This window comes from Equus asinus, chromosome X (genome assembly GCF_041296235.1).
Source record: "Equus asinus isolate D_3611 breed Donkey chromosome X, EquAss-T2T_v2, whole genome shotgun sequence".
Classification (NCBI taxonomy): Eukaryota; Metazoa; Chordata; class Mammalia; order Perissodactyla; family Equidae; genus Equus; species Equus asinus.
The window spans coordinates 91,363,327-91,388,655 of NC_091820.1; the positions used below are offsets into that span (position 1 = coordinate 91,363,327).

Genomic DNA, 25,329 nt, shown 5'->3' on the forward strand with positions numbered 1-25,329 from the left:
GTATGATTTTGAATCATCTTTGACACTCCTTGTTCATCACATTTGCCCATTTTCTTATTTGCAATCTCTCTGGCGTAGTGTTTACATTTCTGTTGTCAGTACTCTAGTTTAGACCTCACTCCACTTGGAGACATGAGTTGACAGAGGAACTGACTGATCCAGCAAAAAGAGTTCAGTGGGTTTAGTAAAAATTCAACATAGTGCAAGTGAGTAAGGCAGAGCGCGAAGGGATAGAGAAGTGAAGGAAGTTAGCAAGAAGCGTAGGAGAGGAAAACTTCAATTCGACCCTCTTAGCGTTGCTGGCTGGGTCTGAAAATTAAACTCACAAAGACAGATTAACAGGAGTAAAGCACACCAATTTTATTTAATTATTACATATATTTGGGGGCTTTCACAAGAGAATGAAAACCCAAAGAAGGAAATGGAGCAGGGAGCTTTTATACCTTTTAGACGAAAAACACATTTGTGAAGAATTGACAATACAAAGGAGTCTGGGCTGGGGGTAGTAAATGGTGAAGAAGTAAGTAGGAGAATAAGGGTTAATTGAACAAGATTTGTGTATACAGCCTTCTTGGCCCTAAATTCCCTGTCTCAGGTGGTAAGACTGTCTTCCCTCCTCCTGGCACAGTGAGGGGACCTTTCACATGGGAGGTTTAGCTCCTGGGTTCAGGGAAGAAGGCGGGGGATGAGTTCAGAGTGACCTCATTGCTCTGCCCTTTTCTCAGCTTCCTTCAGATGAAGATATTCAGTATGCCAGGGTGCCATATTTGGGGGTAGTGTGTCCTGAACCCCATCAGATGCAACCTTAAAGTGACAGACCACCTCCTTCATGCTGAGTAAGGGGGCAAGAAAGGCTAATCCAGGAATACTATTCCCAAATTAAAGTTGAATGGCCCCACTTTTTCCAAATGCTTCCTAATACTTATATTTTGTGCTGAACAAGTAATTATTTTATTTATTGATATATGGGAAGCAGAACGAAAGTTTATTTTTGGACATCTCCACTGTTTTTATTATCTAAAGTTTCCCTTGCTTTGAAGATGGAATCCATAACAAATAATTTTCAAAAAAACCCACAAAATGCCACACTGGTATTGCTTTCACTTCTGATATACACATTGATGATATTTTTATAAATTTTAACTTTCATTCAATATTCCTTCATGAAAGGAAAATACCAAAAATCTTGTAACCACTAATTGATGATTTTTAGGTTAGTTGTTGATAATATAGTTGAATGGGAAGTGTGTAAGGATTGAAGAGTTCTAGATTCCAATCGTGGTTTTGCCATTAACAAACTCTAATGACCTAAGACAAGTCACTAAAATTCTTTAGTTTCTTCATCTGTAAAATGAAGGGGCCATTATGAGGTAACACTTTGATTTTACAACCAGTGAAGCTACTCTGATCAGTGCCTGTTCTTTCGTGGAGGTTGTTTGTACATGAAGACAAAACCATGTTGTTAATTATAATTATTAGTTTTTAACTGCTCCAATTGAAAAGAGAGTCCTTGCCATTTTGAAGAAGACCAAAGTTACTTCAGCAATTAAAATATTATGCTTTCTTTAAAAAGCATTTCACTGTTCTGAAAGACTCATCAAGTATAAATGTGTGTCTTTTAGGAGTAGCTGTGTTTCTAGATTTTCCTGAAAATGAGCGCAAGCCAGGTTGAATATAGTAGAAGGCTAATATCTCTTTCTTAGATACTGTATTCTACACTGTAGTCCTATAAAGGTTTTTGTCTATGTGTCATGTGCATGTTTATTTTTATTATTTTGTTGTTATTGCTTTAGATGGTTTATGTCACTGTGGAAGAGAAAAATAATGAGCGTGTTTGGCTTAATTTGTCTTTGATAGGCCTCAACAATTCCCAAGTTGTTTAATGTGGGGTTATTAATGATTCTGATTATTCATTGTTCCATGATTGTGTATTCATTGAGTATTCATTGTTCAATGATTATGTTTTGAAAAAATTTATTAAAGTTGGCTATATTAAGATATTTAACTATGGTTAAGAGTGCACAGATAGACACATAATTTCCGTAGTATCTGTCAGTTTTAGAGGGAAAGGGTTTTAAAATATTGTATAAAATTAAACCTGAGAAGACCAGAACAATTCCCGTGAACAGATCACATTTGAGACATTAAAACATTCGGAGTTGCTGAGATTTTTTGACATGCACAATGAGGACCCGAAGAAATGTTTCTTTTTGGTTTGGTTGCAGTTATCCTGTGCTAAAGATATTCGTGAACATTACATTCCTTTGATCTTTGTCTACGTAGCTATCACACACTATAATGAGTCTTTAATTACATGTTTCTGGCACTGCACCTGGTAGGCGAGAAGGACTATTGCATTTCTGTTGTTCAGTCATCAAAGAGTAATTACCCTTCAACTCTCCTTACCCCTGTTACCTCGAAAGAAAATTCATTTAACTTCTCTGCTGCCCACCAGAATCAGAGAGTAGAACATGTAAATTGGTGTGGGAAAAGAGGAAATGGACTGTGGTAGGTGCTAATGCCTTTGGTTTCCTCCTTGCACTCAAAAAACACTTCTTACTTTATTCACAACAGATGAACTTGATGTCAGCTCTGTTTCATTCCCAGGGTTTGCCGGTTAGAAATGGGATCTCTTGGAGTAAGTTCATTTTACCAAAATTGCACTAAACTAAAAGAAATTGGATGTCCTATGGAGTGCATGATAAAATTTTAGCTGTATTACTTACCTTAGGAAAATAAACCAATACACTTTTGGGGTGGAAGTTAACATTTTATTATAAGTTTGACTGGTTCTATCACTAAGAAGGGAACTTTAGCAAGTGTCCTAACATAATTATATTCACAATTTCAAACACATGAAGAAACTTTAAAATATAACTAGCTTTCGCTTGAATATTTGGCATGCTCTGTCTCCCTCCTTCTCCTCTTCTATAGATTGAAGATTCCATTTTCATTTTCATTCACATTTTTGGTAAATTTTATTTTCATCATTACTGTGGGATAAGACCATCTCTTATACTTGTCTAACAATAATTTTTATTTATTTATTTATTTTGAGGAAGATTAGCCCTGAGCTAACTACTGCCAGTCCTCCTCTTTTTGCTGAGGAAGCCTGGCCCTGAGCTAGCATCCATGCCCATCTTCCTCTAGTTTATATGTGGGATGCCTACCACAGCATGGTGTGCCAAGCGGTGCCATGTCTGCGCCTGGGATCCGAACCGGCAAACCCCGCGCTGCGGAGAAGCGGAACGTGTGAACTTAACTGCTGCACCACCTGGCCGGCCCTCTAACAATAATTTTTAAAGGAGGGTGGAGAAGAAAATATTCTTTGTTCTGTAGCTTGTTGGACATTTTAACAGATTTGGACTTAAGCCATTTCTACTATCTCCAAAGTAATTTTGAGAGCTTAAGAAATGGATTTTAATGAATAAGGAACTTTTATCCTTTGAGAACGATTTTTTATTTAAAGTATTGCCCTCAGGGGTGGCCCGCTGACGTGGTGGTGAAGTTTGTGCTCTCTGCTGTGGTGGCCCAGGGTTCACTGGTTCGGATCCCTGGTGCAGACCTGGCACCACTCAGCAAGCCACACTGTGGTGGCATCCCACATAAAATAGAGGAAGATTAGCCCAGATTTTAGCTCAGCGACAATCGTCCTCAAGCAAAAAGAGGAAGATTGGCAAAAGATGTTAGCTCAGGGCCAATCTTCCTCACACACACACAAAATAATAATAAAGTATTACCTTCAGTAGATTTTTATATGTAACTCAGGCATTTACAATTTGTTGTAAATATGTAAGAAGAATTTGTTTTTTATAATGTGAGCAACCAGAAAGAGTGTACATTTGCTCTTTTGTGAGGAACTTTACAAATGTGTGAGTAGTATGAAACAGAGCAGGATCTTTCCAATGAGACCTGATAGGGAGAATAAATGCAGCCAGAAAGAACTCTCATAAACAAATAGAGTATAGAGAGAAAGATGGAATGTTTCCTTTGGTGTTTTCTAAGGAAATTGTAATCTATCTCCGTATTGAAGTCAAAACCACTGAGAGGCAGAGCTGGAAAATTGACATATTTGACTTTTCTATGAATCAGGTGAAATAAGTGGTCAGTGAATGTTATGCTTCAAAAGAATATGCACAAATTTCTGGAAATGGCGGTATTACATTTAATAGATACTTTAATTGGTAAGAAATACTTCATGCATTAATCCACCATGATGATAGTTTCCGTCGACATTCAAATGCCCTAGGCTGTTTTGTTTACTTTCATGTAGACAAACCTGAGTGGATGCATGTTTTTTTGGGACTAAGACCAAGGCAATCATAGCATATACAAATCCATGTTATTTTTGTTTTTAACATTTTTATTTATTTATTTATTATTTTGTGGAGAAGATTGTCGCTGAGCTAACGTCTGTGCCAATCTTCCTCTATTTTACGTGGGACGCTGCCACAGCATGGCTTGACAGGCGGTCATAGGTCCGTGCCAAGGATCTGAACCCATGAACCCTGGGCTGCTGAAGTGGAGCCTGTGAACTTAACCACTATGCCACTGGGCCTGCCCCTAACGTTTTATTTTTTAATGGATATATATATATATTGATAGTGGAATTATCTATGAGGTTGATTTAGCTAAACAAATTATCCTTTAGAAAGGCTGAAAATACTAAGTTTTTCTTGGCTACTGATTGGAGATATTGATCCACAGACTGAATGTATGATACTGTTTGTGTTGGGTTGTACATTGTCTTTAATCACCTGGGGCCCTTTTTCTTTCCATAAGTACATATAAGTAATGTTCAATTTTAATTGCATTCACAAACATTACATTGGCAACATTGGTGTTAAAATGAGATGTTTTCCTGGTATTAAAATATGCAACGCCATTTACAATCATCTGTAAAGTCTCCTCAACCCCTTGAATTAATTGTTTCATGTCTTATAATTTTACCAACTTTCTGAATTCCCCCAAGAAACTCTAAACTATCGTTCATTTTATTTGATGTTCTAGTGATTTGGGTTGTAGTATAAGATTACACATGGGAATAGAACACCATTAGAGAGAAATAAAATCCTTTGTACAGAGCACATAACCCTCTATGCTAGCCTTTAGCACTGCACAAACAGTGATAAAGGGATGACATGACTAATATTGGACTTCTGCACATGAGACCAATTGCCTTTACAGCTTATGGGACTCAGGATAGAACTTTCTAATTTTAGCTTTAACCCTTTTGAAAGATAGAGGTGAATCCAGACAATCTAATCATAAGTGTACATGCAGTCACTATTTCCTGTTATGTCTGTATTGTGAATGGTGTACTGGATCATCCATCCACTGAATCTTTGATTTTAAGTTATATTTACATGAATTGTAACTAAATAATTCGGAGTCTGAATCTCCAATTTATGGATAAAAGGTTGAACTTTGGGGAAATTGTGAAAGGTTTCCCTTTACATGTATGGTGAGGGAGCAGAATCTCGTTTTCTCGTATGATAGATACATTTATAGTTTTTCTCACTTTGTTTTGCCCTGGAGAGCTAGAGAGAGAAAAATCTTGCTTTCTCTTGGATTTGGGGTTCAATGAATCCTTTGCTACTTTCATTAAATATAAGATTTTCTTTCCTTTGATCATGCTGATCAGTATAAGTGGGCCCTTTAAAAATAATGACTTCAGAAGTTCTGAAGGCTTGGGATAGATTTCTGTTTTAAAACCTTAATATATTTTGATATAATTCTTTCTGTCAGGATTATGCATAAACTGTAAATAGACTGTCTCTTTCCACATCCCCTTATCCCCCCACCGTTGTAATTTCTATGTCTATTCTAGTGTGAATTGGCCAGCACTATAGTGAGCAATAAATATTCACAAAATTGAATAGTGACAAGTTAAAGAAAGCGCATAAGGTAATATGAGTACCAACTATTTAAATTATGAAGTCTTTTTAAAAAATAAATCAATAGAAGAAGTCTAGTGTCGTTTAGATTCTTCTGCATATTTCATATTAATTAAAATACTTTTCAATAAATAAATGATGAAATGTTATTAAATATGAATATTATTGAAAGGGAGTCTTTATGCCTAAAATTCATACTGTACTTTGGACTAGAAGATTCAAAGAGCATTCGAGTTTTTGGTTTTTAACATTTTCAAAAACGTCTTAAAAGAAGCTTTAGTGTGCTGTTTCACATGCGTTGTTTCATTTAGTAGTCACAAAGCCCTTATGGGGTATAGGTACTAGTCTCATCTCTATTTTGAAAATGAGAAAACAAGCTTAGAGAGTTTAAGAAACTCATCAAAGATAACACAGCTAGAATATGGTAGAGGTGGAATTGGAACCTAGATCTGTCTTTTTCTAAAGCTTGTGCACTTAAACCCATGCCACTATGTGTTTTCACAGCATATTCCATTGATGGATGGTGGGATAGTTTCCTGACCTTTGAGTAAACTTGGGAAAAGGTCTTTCATTTATAACTTCTTGAGCATCGTACCGGATGTTGGACTGCCTGATAGATATTCAAGCCTTTTATACCTAAGGTCAGAAGATACTGTCTCATCGTGGGTCAGTCCTCTTGTTCCCTAGATGATCTTCTTAGCTTCTTTTTCAGTCTTCGGATCTAATGCTAGCCTTGCTAACTCATACCTTATTCGTCCTAACTGATCTTTCTATTTGGGTGGTTCATTCGTTTCACCTGGTCCCCTGACAAATGATGGCTACAAACATCACCATGGATGTGTAGCATGTCAAGACGACTCTTTAACTTAGGTAACTTGACAACATAAAACCACCAGTATGTTTTTAATACCTAAAAACAATATTGTGGACTATATAGCCCATAAAAAAATGTATAAGCTACATTCTGGTTCTATTCTTTCGATAAGCTGCCTTACCTAAATCTTAATTGGATGTTTCAGTTGGAGTCTACAGATAGCTTTCCTTAACAGTATTTGGTAGATTTCTTATGAAACTTAGGACTTTAAAAGACAATAAAAACATGGATTGAAAAGTCCTTATCACACCTAAATGAATGAAGTAAGCTGTTAAATAACGTAAAGCATATACGGTCGTGCATCACTTAACAACAGGGGCGTGTTTTGAGAAATGTGTCTTTAGGCGATTTTGTTGTGCGAACGTCATAGAGTGTTCTTACACAAACCTAGATGGTATAATATACTATATACCTAGGCTACATGGTACTAATTTTATGGGACCACCGTCATATGTGTGGTCCGTCGTTGACCAAAACATCATTATGTGGCACACGACTGTATTTGTGTGTGTAGACATATATAGATAGAAGTTCAGTGCAGTTTGGGAACAACCACTGATTCTTCTTCAGTGAGTTATTGGTGGAACCATTGGCCAGATGTTGTTATTGAAAGCGTGTACTAGTCCTGTTAGTAATTTCTAATGATATGCTTGAAATCAACCTGGATTTTGGAGTCAGACCTGGGTGTGAATCCCAGATCTGATACTTAGTTGTTGAGTCATGTTTGCCAAGTCATTTCACTACTTTGCTTCTCAGGTTTTTTTTTTTTAATGTGAAAACAGTTTTCCGAATGGCCAAAGTTAAAAAGACTGACCCTATGAAGTGCTGAGAAGGATTTGGAACAATTAGAACTGTGACACTTTGCTGAAGGAATGGCAAATGGTATAGCCACTTTGGAAAGCAGTATTTTAAAAAAGTTAAACATACACTTACTATAAGACTCAGCAGTTCCACCCCTAGTTACTTTTCCAAGAGAAATGAAAACATATGCTTACATGAATACTTACATGTGAATGTTTATAGCAGCTTTATTCATAATCATCAAAACCTGGAAACAACCCAGACATTCATCAGCTGATGAATGGATAAATAAATGGTGATATATCCATGCAATAAAAAGGAATGGACTACTGATACATGAAACAAAATGGTTGAATATCATAATATTTATGCTAAGCAAAAGAAGCCAGACACTAAAACCTCCATACTGTCTGATTCCATTTCTGATGACGTTCTGGAAACAGCAAAACTCTAGGGACATGGATCAGATAAGTGGTTGGCCAGGGGGCTGGGAGTAGGGACAGGGGATTGACTGCAAAGGAAAATGAGGGAATGTTTTGGAGTGAGGGAAATGTTCTATATCTTACTTGTGTTGGAGGTTGCATGACTATACATTTGTCAAAATAATGAATTTCACTGTATGTAGATCGTATCTGAGTAAAAGAGAAAGGAAAAAAGCTTGTGTTTCAGAGTGGTTATGGGAGTTAGAAGAGGTCATTCTCCTCCCCCATTTTTCCTTCTGTTTGGTTCTTCATTATCCTCTGCTTCTTCTATGTCTCTTATAAATTTAGGGCCCATGATAGAATGCAATTTCTTATTTCAGGGTGAGATACTGCAGAAAATTTATATCTTCGTCTTTATCTGTGATCTCTGAGTCAGATTTTAAATCGAGTCATCAACTATATTTTTACCCCTCTGGATATTCCAATTAGTACTTAAGAACTCAGAGCTGGAATTTGCATACTCTGTAAAATACACCAAATATACTTGCTTCAATTGCGTTCCTGATCTCCATCCTTTGGCGGTGGGAGTGCACAGTATGTTTGGGAGGGTGCGTAAAGCAATCTGGAGTTTTGAGCCTGAGTCCTGCCTGAGAAAGGCTTCCTCCACTTGTCAGCAAACCTTCCTCCCCTACCAGTGGTTCTCAAACTTGAGGGGGGGGCATCAGAATCACTTGGAGGAGTCGTTAGAATGCAAATTGCTGGACCTTACCCCCAGAGTGGCTGATTCGGTAAGTCTGGGGTGGAGCTCAAGAATTTGCATTTGTAACAAGCTCCCAGATGATGTTGATACTGCAGGTTTTGGGCACACACTTTGAGAACTGCTGCTTTATGCTTACTTCTGGTGTTGCAGCATCAAAATTCCTACCTCAGTACAGCAGCCAACACTTTGTTTTTAAACTGCTTTGTCATTTCACGGCCACTTCTGTACTTGCTAAAATCAAGATATATGTATAGAGGGAAAATAGTAAGCATTTGGCTAGAGGCCACAAAGTGTTTCATATCTGAAAGACAGAAAAATGGTTCTGGCAAAAGAAAAAGGAAGAAGCGTAGGTCTAGCTGCACCTCTTCCTTTTCACGTCTTGAGTGTCATCATGCTACATCATAATCATTTTATCCCCATAGCAGCAGGTTCCCTTTGGACTCCCATTCTCTCTACTTTGAAAGTTCTGAGGGGGCCGTCCTGGTGGCACAGTGGTTAAGTTCACACACTGTGCTTTGGTGGCCCATGGTTCGTGGGTTTGGATCCTGGGCATGGACCTACAGACCACTCATCAAGACATGCTGTGGTGGCATCCCACATACAAAATAGAGGGAGATTGGCACAGATGTTAGCTCAGGGCCAATCTTCCTCACTAAAAAAAAGTTCTGAGGACTCTTACTAGGCATCCTCTACCCATCCATTGGCCTAAAATATTCTCAGTTATGACTTTTCACAGCCTAGTTTGTAATAAATAGCCCCTGCCTCCTCACATTTAAGTTTCAAGATTGTATTCTATTTTTTTTTCCAGACCAATAGTAATTTTCCCTGAATGAAACCACAGTACCATAACAATTTGAAGCAGTCTAGGATGTGTGGGTGACTGATTTTTCAAGTGAACAAATATAAATCATGCTCTTGTATCAAACAGTCCCCTAGACCAAGAAAGAAAGAACCCTAATAATTTTAATAGCATTGGGTGTTAAAACAATACGAGTAACATTTAGAATCTTAAAAATAATTTGTAGATGTTAAATTTAAGGAAATCGTGGATTATTTTATCTTCCCAAATGCCAAAGCAGATACTGAAGGCTGTATATATGAATTTGGTCAGAATTCCTATTATTTTATGGTGGCTGTAGGGTATATTGTTCTGTAATGATATCTGCTGATTTCTCTCTGATAGATTAAATACAGTAGATTATGCTTAAAGCTGACGTCCTTTTCTCCTTCCACCAACACCCCACTGATTATCCAGGCTTTAGAGAAAATTGCTTATTGTGCTGGTTGATTACATGCCTCAATTGAATAGTAGCTTGCTGCCAATTATCATTACAATGCCGTATTGATCTTTTCTCATTTCCTCTATGGAAATTAAAGCAGAATATGTTTAAAATGAGCTGCTGTATATAGTGTGGATGTGATTGGTTCTGAATATTTGAGCTATTTGTTTTAAAATATATTTTCTTCACTATCTGATGTTTCTTACTGACATTCTCTTAGAAATTTAGGTCTCTGCTTTGTTGATAAGCTCTACCTTCGGTAGGTGTGAAATGAAGTTTAAAGACTGTAGAATAGAAATATAGTCATGGTTTGTGTAGAGTATAGATTGTAAGCATTGCTTCGCAGGAGTCTGCTATATACAATCATTTATGTTTGCAAAGTTCTTGGGCAGTATGAGACTGATTCTCTTAACCAAACAAGTCAGTAAATTTAATTAAATTTGAATTAGCAAATAATTATTTAGTGTTGACTATATGTAAACCACTCTGCTAGGCATTATGGGAGACAGAAAGATGAATGTGATAATATAACCATCTTCAGAGAATTTATAGTCCAGAACGGTGGGTGAGACACGTGTGACAAGAATCATAATGTCACGCAGTAAGAGATAAAAATACACGAGTGTTCAAAGGAAAAATAACTCATATTTGGAGGGAGGACTTATGGGGAAAAAACATTAATGAAAGAATTGACAGTCAATTTGAGACTTGAAAAGTTTGTGGAGATGGAGTTGGGGTTACCTTCTGGAAAGAAAGAATAAATGAGGTAAAGCTGGGAAGTGTAGGGACGACTCCAGGAAAGAGAATCTGTGTGATTTTTATTGGAACATGTGAAGCTAAATCTGCATCACAATTTTAAATGTGTTAGGTAGTCCAGAGGAAATTTTTAGACAGAAGACTGTGGTTATGTGCAGTCTAATCTGGCAGTTTGTAAAGTGAATAAAAGAAAAGATTGAATGTGTGGAAACCCCAGTTGGGAGGCCCCTGGCATGTTAGAGGAAAGGTAACTAGGGCTATATGAGAATGTCAGCACCAACGATGAAAAGGAGGGAGGGGGCGTGTGTGGGAATCATTCTAGAAGTAGAATATTCATAACTGGGTGACAGAAAGTCAGACCAAGCTCTGCATGATCAGTCTTCCAGCCTTCTACCACACACGGGACTTCATCTCCTGCCACTCTCCCAAGCCTGCTTATTCAGCTGCAGCCGCACAAGTCTCCTCCCAGTTCCTGGAATATTCCCAGCGCACTAGCTGCTACCTCAGTGCCCGATTTGCCCTTATTCTGTCCACTGGGAAAGTCCTCACTTCCTTGAAGGCTCTGCTCAAATACCGCCTTATCCAAGAATCTCTCCCTGACTACACATTGAAAAACAACATCCTGGGGGCCGGCCCTGTGGCCGAGTGGTTAAGTTCACAAGCTCTGCTTCAGCAGCCCAGGGTTTCACCGGTTCAGATCCTGGGTGCGGACCTAGCACTGCTCATCAAGCCATGCTATGGTGGCATCCCACATAGCACAACTAGAAGGACCTGCAACTAGAATGTACAACTATGTGCTAGGGCTTTAGAGAGAAGAAGAAGAAGAGAAGAAAAAGGAAAAAAAGATTGGCAACAGATGTTAGCTCAGATGCCAACCTTAAGAAAAATAACATCCTGGCTCTCTTTATACCATTAAGCAAGGTTTATTTTTCTTCATCATACCAAAGCACTGACATTTTGTCATATAGTTATTTATCTGTTTATCATCTGTCTCCCTCTTTCTGGATAATAAGCTATATGAGGGTAAGGGCTAAGTTTTGTTGCCTGTTATGTTTCTATCATCTAGAACATGCCTGGTACTTAGTAGGCACTCAGTAAATACTTGATGAATGAATGAACAAAATAAATGCAAAGGTGAAAGAGATGGGGGATCAAAAAATTATACCAATATTTCAAGTCGGAAGGATTCAAAGGATAGTGGTGTTATTAACAGAATATGGAAGAGTGGAAGAGGAGTTGATTTAGGGGAGCAGAAACATAAGGGAAGATAAATTTGGCTTATAAATTCAGGCTTAAGTATATGATGTGGGTGAAACCACCAAGGCAGTGCTGTGGAGTAGGCGATCTAAAATGTGAAGACAAGTCTGGGATTGAGGCAAAGATCTCTGAGTCATCCTCGTAGAGTCAATACTTGAAGCAATGGGAGTAGAAAAAGAAGGGCAAGCGATATAAAGATGGGATTATTGGATTTGAAAATCAAAATTTCATTTTGGACATTTAATGTTTTATATATACAAACTTATTTATACTTTTTTTTTGTTTATTTCATAGCTGGGTTAACAACTTTGGCCATGAAGGTCTTGGACTCTTATTGGATGTGCTGGAAAAGCTTCTGGACAAGAAACAGTAAGAATAAATATGAAAAAAGATCACCAAAGGGGGAATTTTTAAGCACAATATAATGTTTTTCTTTCTTTCATTCAGACAAGAAAATATCGACAAGAAGAATCAGTATAAACTTATTCAGTGCCTCAAAGCATTTATGAATAATAAGGTAAGTAGTATTTATTTCTGCCTCTCTCGCAAAAGGTAAAAACTTGCCTGGCAGTATGAAAGTATGAAACAGGCAAAATAGTGGTGCTTATTCAGTTTACAAAAGGGTCTTTATGATGCAAATCATCGTGTTTCATTTAAATATTATTTAAAATTTACTTTGCTTCACAAAATATTTATTGGTAGGTTTTTGCAATCGTGCGAAGATATGTCTTGTCCCCAAATCAGATCATACTTTTTTTCTTTTATGGTAGTAGGAAAATTTAAATGTCATATGTTGAAGACGATTTCCTTACAGACAGTTTTTATTCCATTGAAAAGGAAAATTCCAAGCTATGGTTTGACTTGTTTTCTGAGAACATTATAAAGTTAAGATTTCCCTTTCTTTTATGTTCAGGTCGTGTCAGTGAGTTAACATACATAAAAGACATTTCTGAAAGGTAGTGGGTTTTTTTTTTTATATGGATGATACCAGTTGCATTATGAGGGAGTCTATGAATTCTAGACAAAGGTTTTTCTTCTAAAAATAGTCTTTGCACAGGTTCTGAAGTTACAGTCATTTTTTTCTATAAACTGTTTTCTTACTGTCTTAGAAATGATTTGCTTTATATTCCTATAGGGAAAATACCACTGATTAATTCACTAATTGCATAATTCCCCTTAGATGATGTTTTAATAATCTCAAATATTTAATAAAAGTAACTTATAACAATAACCAAAAGCTTGCCAAATGTGAAATACAGCTATGAATAGCCAATGCAATGAGATTGTCTATTTAAGTAATCTGCAAACAGTCTTTCTTAGGCATATGGGATTACATGTAAGTATGTATGTATTATACACACATGTATCAGCAAAGAAGTTTTTGGCATGTGGAATGAATGCTCGCTAGCTGACGTGAGACTCTCATATAGAATATACTAGTTGTGCTGTTCCTAGAAGTTTGATCCAGGAAGATTTCCATCAGTACTAGTACAGAATTTCTCAACTTCTGTGCTCTTAGTCTTTGGCAACAAAGTTATGCAGAATCTGATGCGTAACAGGAAAGCGCTTAATGAACATTGCTTCTCCACAGCTCAAGATGAATCTCTTTCTTCAATGGAGGGAAACAAAGAAATAAGAAATAAGTTCTGCTAGAAATACATTTCTAGTACAACTCTGTACTAGAAATCAGGAGATATAGTCCCTGCTTTGTCACTAAGTTGAGTGGCCTTTGGAAGATCACTTGGCCTTTCTGGCTATCAGTCCCCTCATTCAGCTGTAAAATTAACTGTAGGACCCTTTGTTTTAAATTCGTATTGACTCGCCTGGTCAACTCTCACAGTTTTCCGGGATACTAAGTAACTATAATCAGTCCCTGGAGAAAGTCACGTTAGTGAGATTTCCTGCAAGTGAGATTTTCCCACAAGACATGCTCATGAGTCAATACATGATTACTTAAAATTTGGCAGTTTTGAAGAACATGATGATTTGACTTAGATTCTTCTAAACTAGGGTTAAGCTTTAGTCAGGGCATGTTACATGTCTTGCACATAGGTGCTCAGGACATGAATAAATGGTTGATCTTTTAAGTTATAGTCATGTGAAACGATAGGTAAAAAGTACACGCTGAAAATGAAAAATGTACAGTGATTTATTCATTTCATGTTGGAATAAATTGTCATAATCAAAGAATGAGATGTCATTTCATCTGAAATGACTTAAACATCAAATTTGTTGGCCCCAAGGAGTTTAGATTACCTACTTCAAACACTCTTTTGCCTTATACAATGCTTGTAATAAGAGGATCATAAGAAGCAACCCATTGCCCCTTAACTTCCATTGCTGTAAGATTGCTCTCATGTTTAGATCAATGGTTTTCCATCATTTCTCATATCTTCATTTTTATTTTCAGTATGTCCCAACATATTAGAAACTATCTGTAAAATGAATGGAAATTTAAAAATTTTAATGATTTCACTCTCGGTCTAACTGGTTTTTAAAGCCATTATTTTAGGTTTGGTAATTGCATGGTTATCTATCTCTGTTTTACACATGCATTTTTCATTGATTTTCCTTACTATTTGTTATCTACTAGCCACCTTTATGTCAGCCCTGGTGGTCTTGTGGTTAAGATTCAGTGCTCTTACCTCCTCAGCCTGGGTTCCTTTCCTGGTCAGGGAACTACACCACCCATCTGTCGGTTGTCGTACTGTGTCAGCTGCATGTTGCTGTGACGCTGAAAGCTATGCCACCAGTATTTCACATACCAGCAGGCTTACCCATAGTGGACAGGTCTCAGCGGAGCTTCAGTGGAGCTTCCAGACTAAGATAGACTAGGAAGAAGGACCTGGCCACCCACTTCCAAAAAAAACTGGCCATGAAAACCCTAATAGCAGTGGAGCATTGTCTGATACAGCACTAGAAGGTGAGAGGATGGCAGAAGAGGACCGGGCAGGGTTCTGCTCTGCTGTACACACAGTCACTAGGGGTGGAATCCATTCAACGGCACTAACAAGGAAGCCACCTTTATACATATATATCCCTTCTATTTTCTTTGCTTCTTTTAAATCTTGTCTCTTCCGTTCCCTTTTTTTTTTTCGTCTTATCTCTGTATATAATTCCTTATTTATTATGACCTCTGGTAAAATCACATTTAAGAGCTTTAGCTATGTTTTTTTTTTTTCCTCCTGCATTCTTTTAGAAATTAAATCAGGAACCATGAAAATATTAATATGTATGATACTTAACTAAAGGTTAGCTTGAAATGGCAATTTTGCTCCAATAAAATGTTGTCAGATTTCAGCATTAGGCTGTGAAAAGAAGCAAACGTATCTCATAAGAAATCTGAGAAATACTTTGTGTGACAAAGATTGAAGAAAATATTACCTTCTTAATGTAGTGAAAGCCCAAGTTTTGGGCTTTCTTTAACATTTCTTTACCTGTTCATTCTTTTAATGAGCATTCGCATGCATGTGTTCAAGCCTAGAAAATAAATGAATATGGTGTCCTCTCTGCCTAGTTGACTGTGACACTAAAACCCAGGCACCATTCCTTTGGGTTCATAGCTTTTGTAATGCAGCACAGCTGCCTGAAACGGGGAGGATAAGAGAGAGAAGGTATGGAAAAATCCATACAGAGGTTTATTGCTTCTTTAACTGGCATATAGTATACACAAGAGCTTTTCAACATTTTACCCTTTTTATTCAACTTAATTTTCCACACAAACATGTTGGAGAATTTAACCATGAATTCCAGACATCTCCAGGGAGACCCAGTGACATAAGTAGAATTACTTTATAAAATCATATCAATATGTGCTTTACATGTTCTTCTTTGTTGAAGAAATACTGATTGTTCCCATATTTCTCCCAATTCTTTATGGAATTTTTAGGCAGGCTAATGGAGATCATCTGATCAAGGGACAAAAAACTCCAAGATGCAGTCATTTCAAATAAAAAAAAAGTACAGGATCAATAACTGCATTTGGAGAACATTCGTATTGTTAGGTAGAACCTCATTGTGGAGGTATGAGTTTTTAGGAAATCATTCTAAGTTGCCTTTTGTAATTAAAGGTATGTTCCAAAGACATTTTGAATGAAGATCCTTTTTTGTTTTTGTTTTTGTTTTTTTAGTTTGGATTGCAAAGGATCCTAGGAGATGAAAGAAGTCTTTTACTATTGGCAAGAGCAATTGATCCCAAACAACCCAGCATGATGACTGAAATAGTAAAAATACTTTCTGCTATTTGCATTGTTGGAGAAGAGAACATGTAAGTATTGCTATATTATTATATTAACTGCATGGAAAAATGTCACGAGAAATTAACAAGTCTTACTTTTGTGCTGTCTCTTTAGTTAACGTGCATGAAAATAGTATTAAATTTTGGAAAAAAATTGGCATTTTTATCTCATCTATTTGCATTTTAGCCTTTTGTTTTTTGATTCTCTGAAAAATAGGTTTAAACAGATAGAATCCTAATGGGAAATTCTTCAAAATTTGATTCAGAGTGAATGAATAGAATTTTGTTTAGCCGAAGGTAAACATTAGAAAAGTAGGAAAAAGTCAGTTAGAGAGTAATTTTGGCTAAATACACACACATATACATAACCCCCCCCCCCACACACACACATATGCACATCACAAAATTTAACTTAACTAACTGAATTAACTAGATACTTTTATTCTGTACTGTTATTTTATAGTATTTTATATTTATTACTTTATCTGCCTAAGGTTAAGTGAAAAGATGAAGCAATTATTCATAGAATGAAATAAACTAACTTGTTAAAAAGAAAGAACAAAAAGGCTGTTGGTAATTATTCAGAGGGCATGCATGTGCCAGTTTCTGCCAGTTGTTGCTGACTATGCATTAGATCGTTTCTTCTTATGAAAATGATATTGAATCTGAAGCAAAGTTTCAGATGTGATGTCATTAATAAGTCCAGTTTGTGAGAAACCATTGTGATAAAGAATGAAATACCTGCTAAGGACATGAGCTAAAATATTTCTTCTGGGCACTTTGTGTGACAGTATTAATTTCAATTTGAATCAGACAGCGCCATGCAAAGATTTAAGAATATTCTAATATGTTGATTTTCTCATACCTGTTAGAATAAAATGAGATGTTGCTTAATGCTGGCTACTGTGCTTAGCAACCAAAAGACAAACACTAAACAAAAATATTATCATATAGCTTTAATTGTCTTATCTCCATGAGAACAAACCGAGAATGAGATAGCATATGCAAATGTAAGGTTTTCTTAGGTTTTATAAAAAAATCAGTTTATACATGAGTAAGAAACATTTTCCTAGTCAATTAGATTTTCAATACTTAATTCATATTATAACCTCCCCTGGTATATTTGTTAAGATTAATTATAATTTCAGGTATAGTTTGATAAGAGTAATATACTACATAGAGGTTAATTTCATTCACACACTGTACAGAGAGAGTTTCAATGTTTTTGTTTAGATAAATAAGTTTCTTGTGCTGGGTAATAATACACACTTCTCTCGTTACCTAAGCTTTCTCTTTTAGATTTTTTTTCTTGTTCCATTTAAAAAAATGTTGGTTTTTGAAATTTCTTTTAAAAATATTAGCCTTTCTAGCGCTTTATTATAAAATTACAGTTTGTTTATACTTGAATAAGCTTTTAATAATTGTTGATGCCGTATTATGTTTAAGTGATATTACTATCTATGTTAACACATGAAATATCAAAACCTGAAAGTTTAAATGTCAAAGTTTATCAATTAAGTGTCTTTTAAAAATTGTCACCCAGAAAATTATTTTCCTCGAAATTTTTTAATTGAATTTTTATTTTGATACCCTAAAATTATTTAACGCTGTCAATATTTGGCTTGTAGAAATATGTGGATGGGAACACAATTCTTAGATTGTAATGGTCTATATAAACATCAAGCTCCAGAAAGAAAACAAGGGAGACTGCAAGAAATAACCCATATTCATAATGTGTGTGTAAGATATATTTCTCATTTCTGTTTCTTTTTCTATATTTCTCTATAGTCTAGAGAAACTTTTAGGGGCTATAACCACAGCAGCAGAAAGAAATAACAGAGAACGGTTTTCACCAATTGTGGAAGGATTAGAAAATCATGAAGCTTTGCAATTACAGGTGAGTTAGTTTTGTCTTAAATTGCTTCTAAGGCTATATTTAGAGTATTCATTTTGGCTGACACCACCTCCATTTTAGCTAGAATTTAAGGAGAACAGAACGTAAAAATGAAATTCTTCCTGTTGCTTGGTCATTCATAAAAGCTAGAAGTTTTGTCTGTGAGAATAACAAATTGTTTAAAATTAGGAAAAGCACTTTGGCTTGTTGTAAATATGATGATTATGATTATCATTAATATTTGGGTAGAAATTTAGTGATTAGTGTAATAAACCACGGAAATTAAAGCCTTAGCAATAATCAGGGCAATAGGGCAAGGAGTTCAGCCAATGCCATTTTCCTAACAAGTGGTAATGAAGTCCGTGGGCTTGTTGCAGAAATTTAAGAAAGCTAAGCACGTCTCTCTTTGTGCCATTCACACACCATTCAGAAGTCTGACTCACCGGAAGAGGGAAGATTGAATCACAATTCTTAGGTCAGGGTCGATTTAATAGCCCCGTGTAGACCCAGCCTACACGTCTTCTTCAGAAAATGACAAAACTCACTATCTTTTCGTAGATGGTTTCAGGATATGACTCATTTTATGAAAGAGAACTTTGTTCTTGAGTGATGAGAACTCGTATTTATTGACCATACTTAAGGTGTGAGATCCTGGACTAAACATTTTAATTTACATATGTTATCTGACTTGAGTCTTACAACAACCCAGCTGTGTAGGTACTGTTATCATCTCCATTTTGCTTATGAGACAAATAGGCTAAGTGAGATGAAATAACTTGTCTAAGGGGACACAACTTGTAAGTCGCGGAGTCAGAATTTGACAACCAGGCTTGTTGGTCTCCGACGCTCATCTCTTTGTTTTAGACGGTGTTTACCATTTAAAGTTCCATGGGAAACTCTTTCTGAAATATTGTTTTAAACTCCTGTACTGTCATTCAGCCAGGCCTGCTGGTCTAGTGGTTAAGATTCAGTGCTCTCACCACCGTGGCCCAGGTTCATTTCCCAGTCAGGGACCCACACCACCTGTCTGTCGGTTGTCATACTGTGGGGGCTGCATGTTGCTGTGATAGTGAAAGCTATGGCAGTGATATTTCAAATACCAGCAGGGTCACCCATGGTGGACGGGTTTTTCAGTGGAGCTTCCAGTGTAAGATAGACTAGGAAGAGGGAACTGGCCGTCCACTTCTGAAAAAATTGGCCATAAAAACCCTATGAACAGCAGTGGATCATTGTCTGATGTAGTGCCAGAAGGTAAGGGGATGGTGCAAAAAGACCAGGTAGTGTTCCACTCTGCTGTATACAGGGTCGCTAGGAGTCAGAATCGACTCGAGGGCATTAATAACAACGAAGTGTCATTCAAGAAAGAGAAGATGGTTCCACATTTAATTTTGTCAAGTTATTTTAGTAGTGAGTGTTTAAATATTCACATTTCTTATGTAAAACAAAGAGTTTCTTTTCCCCTTTTGTATTGTTTTATGAAGTATTAGTATCTTTTTTCGCCAGAGTTTGAAACTACAGAAGATAGATGAGTTGGCTTGTCCAAAGAGAATACTTTAGTGTTACAAAACTCTAATTCCTCTCCAAATATTTAAGGAAATTTGTTAGTCGTTACTTCTACTCCAACCATGATGAGCATTTTGGATAAACTTTTAGGGTGTGCCTTTTATGTCCATTGTATTACATTTTTTAATAATCGGGCTATTTCCTTCCAATGTTTTTCTTTTTATGATACACTCATTATAAAATTTATCTCAATATCATTTAATATTTCTACTGAAAGGTTTGAAAACTGTCTTTTGCAGATGACTTCTTGAAATCTTTCTTCTTGTTCCTGTGGTTGGGCTGACCTAACGAAATTTCATTGGCTTGAGTCATATGTAGGAGTTGGTACTTGGCTTGCAAAGTTTGTTTAGGAGGAGTTAAGTGTTTTAGATATAGTCAAAGTTTTCATTACTCAGATCACCCACACTCTCAAAATCACACAGCTGTTGAAGGGTAGAGCTGTGATTTGAAGCCAGGTGTTTGTGATGACAACATGTGTATATTGCACTGTCTGACCTTTAAGATGACGCCTCTGCGGTAGGGTAGGTCACCCCAAACCATGAGGCGGGAATGACCTTTGCCAGCGTTCGGGAAACTGGACTGAATGGAATTGATAAAGCGGCAAGTTGTTAACAAGTAACATCTGGGAGAATCATAGACATCTTGCTAGGTGCTCAAGAAACTGTTGAATACTGATTATAGATGCAAACATATGCAAATCACAATTTGAAATTTCCTATTTTTAATGAACTACAGAAATTAGTAATTTGTTATGTACAGAGCCTATTACTCTCACAAGAATTGTGAAGTGGGGTTTTTGTTTGGACTACTTCACGTGAATGAAAAAATATCATGTAAAAGTTCCAAAATATATTCAAAATGCAGAATGAAAAACAAAAGTTTAAATCTGTTGTTTAAAAAATATAATTAGTGCTGTATTTTAACAGAATTACTTTTCTATTTCTGTGGTATCCTGAGACTTCTCCAAATGTTATTACAGTCTCAGGAAGTAATTCTGTTAAAATACAGGACTAATTATATTTTTAAATAACAACTATATACCTTCTTTTTCTTTTTTTGGATTTCAAAAGAGGTTCTTAACTTCTCACAGAGGTTTTCTAGCTCATCTTTAAAGTGAAATTTTGTACTATGACAGAATTTTCATTATCCTCAGTGGTTCAAGAAGTAGACAATAAATCATGTATCTTCATATGCTCTCTCTTCATTGACTTCCCTCAGCTCTCAAGTCTCCGCCATACTTCAACACCTCCTTTTGATCCTCTTATCCCTCGAACTAGCCTCTCATATTCCTTTTTCATTTTATCGTCCAAACCTCTACAAGAATCATCTCTACTTGTTTTCTCTGTTTCCTAAGTTAACTTCTACAACTCAGCCTTTTTGCAGTTCTCACAATGGTTAACAGTCATCCTCTAATTTCAAAATCCAGTGGACTCTTTCTAATTCTGATCACTTGGCACTATTGATCACCTCCCTCCTTGAAAATTGTACTGCCTTTCGCTTTCCAGGCACCATTCTCTCCTGCTCTCTGACTACCTCTAACTGTTCTTTCTCTGTCTTCTTTATGTCGTTCTCCTCCTCTTGCTTCTTCGGTATTTTGTTCTCTATGTTCTATTCTTGGTCCTCTTCTATTATTATTTTTGTATATACATACATATATGCGTATTCATATATACACACATATATATACACTCATACGCATATGTATATGTACACACACATATGTTTTATTTTCCTTAGGAATGTTCTCAATTGCTTCTCCAGCTTTAACATCCAACTATGTTCTAGTGATTCCTCAGATTTATAAGTCCAGCTCATCTCCCTCTCTATTTAAACCTACATGTCCAAATGCCTAACTAGATGTCTTGTAGGCATCATAAAAATAAGAAATAAATAACATTTGTAAGCCATGTGTCATTATTCTAAATACATATGTTACCTTATTTTAAACCTCACAGCAATTCTATGAGAGAGATAGTAGTACTATGCCCATTTTATAGATGAATAAACTGAGGCTCATAGAGGTTAAATAAGTTTCCTAGGGTCACAAAGTGAACAGGAGGCAAAGCCCAGATTAGAGACTAGGGTTTCTGGCTCCAGAGCACAAGCTGTTAACCACTACGTGGTACCTCCTCTTATTAAAACCAAGCACGTTCTCTCTTTCCCTTAACCTGATTCTCCCAAAAAGCAGTCTACTCTTCTTCCTGTCTGTCTCATTTTAGCTTATAGAGGTATCATCTTCTACGTAATCTTTAATTTTCCTGAAGACTTCATTCTTCTTTGGTCCCTGCATCTAATCAATCATCGTCTTATAGCACACACTGTGAATTTATCCCAGTCTCTCTATGTGCACTGCCTTTATCTTCTCCCACCAACATTATTCCAGTAATTTCCTATTTGGTACCCCATACTGATACATTCTTCCCCTCCAGACAAATCTTCTGTACTGTTGTCAGTTATCCTTTGAAAAATAATTCTGATTCTAACATAGTAGCCTTCCTAGAAACCTATGCTCATGACCCGTTGTTACTTTGATAAAGGGGAAAACCTAATCGTGACATATGACCTATAATGTCGCCCCAGCCTAACATTCTGGCCTTTGAGCCTCTCACTCTCCCATAATGTACTGTATATTTTAACCGTACTAAACCTGGTGTTTCCCAAATATGCTGTAGAGTTTTAAATGCCCTCCAACATTTTATCATGCAGAACTTTACTTGACAAACCAACCCTTCCACACCCATATCCCTTTCCTCCTCCTAAGGTTGCATGAGGGCACAAAGGAAGGCAAATTTAGGTATGTCTGGGAAGGCTTCAGTGATGATGTCATGCTTTGACTAGGTCTTAAAGGATAAACAGGAATTTTCCAGGAAATTATCATTGCTAATAGACAACCAGTATTATGATAGGGTGGGAGGCAGGAGAAGGACTTCCAGTAGGTAAAAATAGAGGCCAGGGTAGTTTGCCAGTCACTTTTCAAAAGAAGACAGAGTGAGGTAATACCAACATATAGTTGAAACTAATTTCTATATAGCCTTGCAGGAAAAGCTGGAGTACACTGAGCATTAATAATAGTTGTTTATGGAGAGAGAGAGTTGTATAGTTGACCTCCAATGATGTATTATAAAAAGAGCCTTAGTCTTCACACTGCTGTTAGTCTGAAAGGTGCCATGTCTTAAAGGATTTCAGGAGCTGTGGGCAGAAGTGTGTTTTACATGATTTAATACATTTTAAAAATGTTTTCTAACGTGCTGGAAATAATTTTAAAAATTAGTGCATGCTGTAATTAGATATGGTACACAAAAACATAGCAGTAAATATCCACTTTACTGATGTGTGATAGGTTCACTTATCCTGACCTCACCTATTTGATCGATTTGTCATTTTGGAATGTAACTGAGAACCAAAAAAGAAATGAAACAGAAATAAAATAAATATAATCTGGGCAGCCCGAAAAATGTCACTAAATCCATCCAGTAAGCCTCATGACAACAAAGACCTTTTGACCTTTAATCAGAGCCTATTCACTCTTTCTTCCTCTCGTGTCTTATTTTTTTTTTTTTAAAGATTGGCACCTGAGCTAACATCTGATGCCAATCTCCCTTTTTTCTTTTTGCTTCTTCTTCTCCCCAAAGCCCCCCAGTACATAGTTGTATATTCTAGTTGTAGGTTCTTCTGGTTGTGCTATGTGGGATGCATGGCCTGATGAGTGGTGCTAGGTCCGCACCCAGGATTCGGGCCGGCGAAACCCTGGGCCACTGAAGCGGAGCCTGTGAACTTAACCACTGAGCCATGGGGCTGGCCTCTTTCTACGGTGTCTTAACCAGTCCCCTTGTCTGTTTTCCATCCACAGCAGACTAGATGCACAGGTTGGGAGGGCTTCAGAAGAGGGCTTATTCCAGAGTGCTGCATTGAGATGATCAGGAAGTGCCAACTGACGGACTGAAAGCAAGGGACAAGGAGAGAGAAACATAATAAAAGACCGGAACTAGAACGCAAACATTTTAACATTTGGTTTCATTTCGTTTCAGGGCAAGTAGCCCTACACACCTCAGTAGCTCTTGAGGGCGTCTCTGTGTTACATCATAGCTCATGAACTCCTGTATTTGATTATCCCTCTGAATCAGCAAGAAAATAATCAGTTATATCTAGGATAGTTTGTTTAAGAATGCAGGAATTATGTAATTCATTTCAGAAGGACTTCCGTGCAACAACAGATGTTGATGCTTATAGACAAACCCTCAGATATATGGACTGAATCTTTGTAGCGGGATTTTTTTCTACAGAGGTTCTTAAGTGAGATTTTGCTCTAAGCATACTTGTAAATTAGCTATTAGTGCAGCCATACCATCACATATGAGGAAGTAGCTTTAGATAAATCATTTGTCATTTGTCGGAGAGGTACATGTATAATAAAACAAGGCACTGCAACTTATGAGTAAGAGGAAAATTTGGGGAAAAGTAAATGAGTGTGTTAAATATTGAGTGTTGAAGGAGTGCCTGATGTTACTTAGGAAACTTGTTTTAGTTATTGAGGTTTTAGATTGCTACCATTTTCAAAGTAAGTAATACAATGGGGGAGCTTGTATAGAGATGTTTGTACAATGTCGTCATTTTTAAGGTACTTACAAAAGTAACTTCGGACTTGAAGGATGCCTTTTATTTTGAATCTGTTCAAAAGTTGAATCCTTGTCAAATCTATTGTTTTCGGTAACAGAGGGTCATTAATGACCTGCATAATATAGAATGCGGCAGACACTTTCAAGTCATTGTATTGGCTTCTCCAGTACCATTGGCACTATTGATCACTCCTTTCTCAAAGCCCTCTCCTCCCTTGACTTCTGTGATTCTAAGCTCTCCTCGTTTTTCTTTTACTTCTATGTTTCATTGAAAATCTCCTATCTCTGTGCTTGGCCCTTAAATATACTGATTCCTGGAGCTTGATCCTCAGTCCTTTGGTCCTTTGCTTTGCTCGCTCTGTACCTTGTCCTTGGGGAGCCTCATCCATCCTTAGGACTTCAATTGCACTTCTAGGTGATAAATCTCTCTGAGCTCTTCTATTCCAAATTCCTCATGACTCAGACCCTGTATGTTGAGCTGCCGACTGACTGGATTTCAAATTCAATATTGTCCATAACTGTTCTTATCTTCCTCCTTCCTAATCCAATCCCCTGTCCAACCTTGACCTGCCTTTCTTTTGTATTCCCAGTCCTGGTTAACCTTAGCATTATTCACCAAGTAGCATAAACCAGAAGCATAATAGTCAGCTTCGAATCCACTCTTACTCCATCCACCATTCCGTCAGCCACCAAATCCTACCAATTCTCCTTCCTTAGTGTTGTACTTCCCTTCCTTAGTGTAGTCTGCCTCCCCCTGCAACCCTGCTGCCATTTCTTTGTTTCAAAGCCTTGACATCTCACTATTTTATAATTTCCCTGGACTCTTAAATGTCTTCTACCCTTCCTTCTAGCCCCCTTTAAATCATCTTCCACAAAGTTATACTTCTGAAATGCAATTCTTGTTTTATCATTGCTTAAAATCCTATAAAGTCTACCCATAGCCTCTAGGATTAAAGTCTAGCCCTAGTCCGC

The 25,329-nt window shown here is 36.9% G+C and overlaps 1 protein-coding gene across 4 annotated transcripts in view; it reads left to right on the top strand.

Annotated features, from left to right (window-relative positions):
* Positions 1-25,329, top strand: part of DIAPH2 (diaphanous related formin 2) — an 815,896-nt gene that overhangs the window by 200,818 nt on the left and 589,749 nt on the right. For all 4 annotated transcript variants that reach the window (XM_070502007.1, XM_070502006.1, XM_070502008.1 and 1 more), the window contains 4 exons: positions 12,342-12,416; positions 12,495-12,564; positions 16,178-16,314; positions 18,073-18,181. In XM_070502007.1, the coding sequence (XP_070358108.1) occupies positions 12,342-12,416; positions 12,495-12,564; positions 16,178-16,314; positions 18,073-18,181 (391 nt within the window). The remainder of the gene's footprint in view (positions 1-12,341; positions 12,417-12,494; positions 12,565-16,177; positions 16,315-18,072; positions 18,182-25,329) is intronic.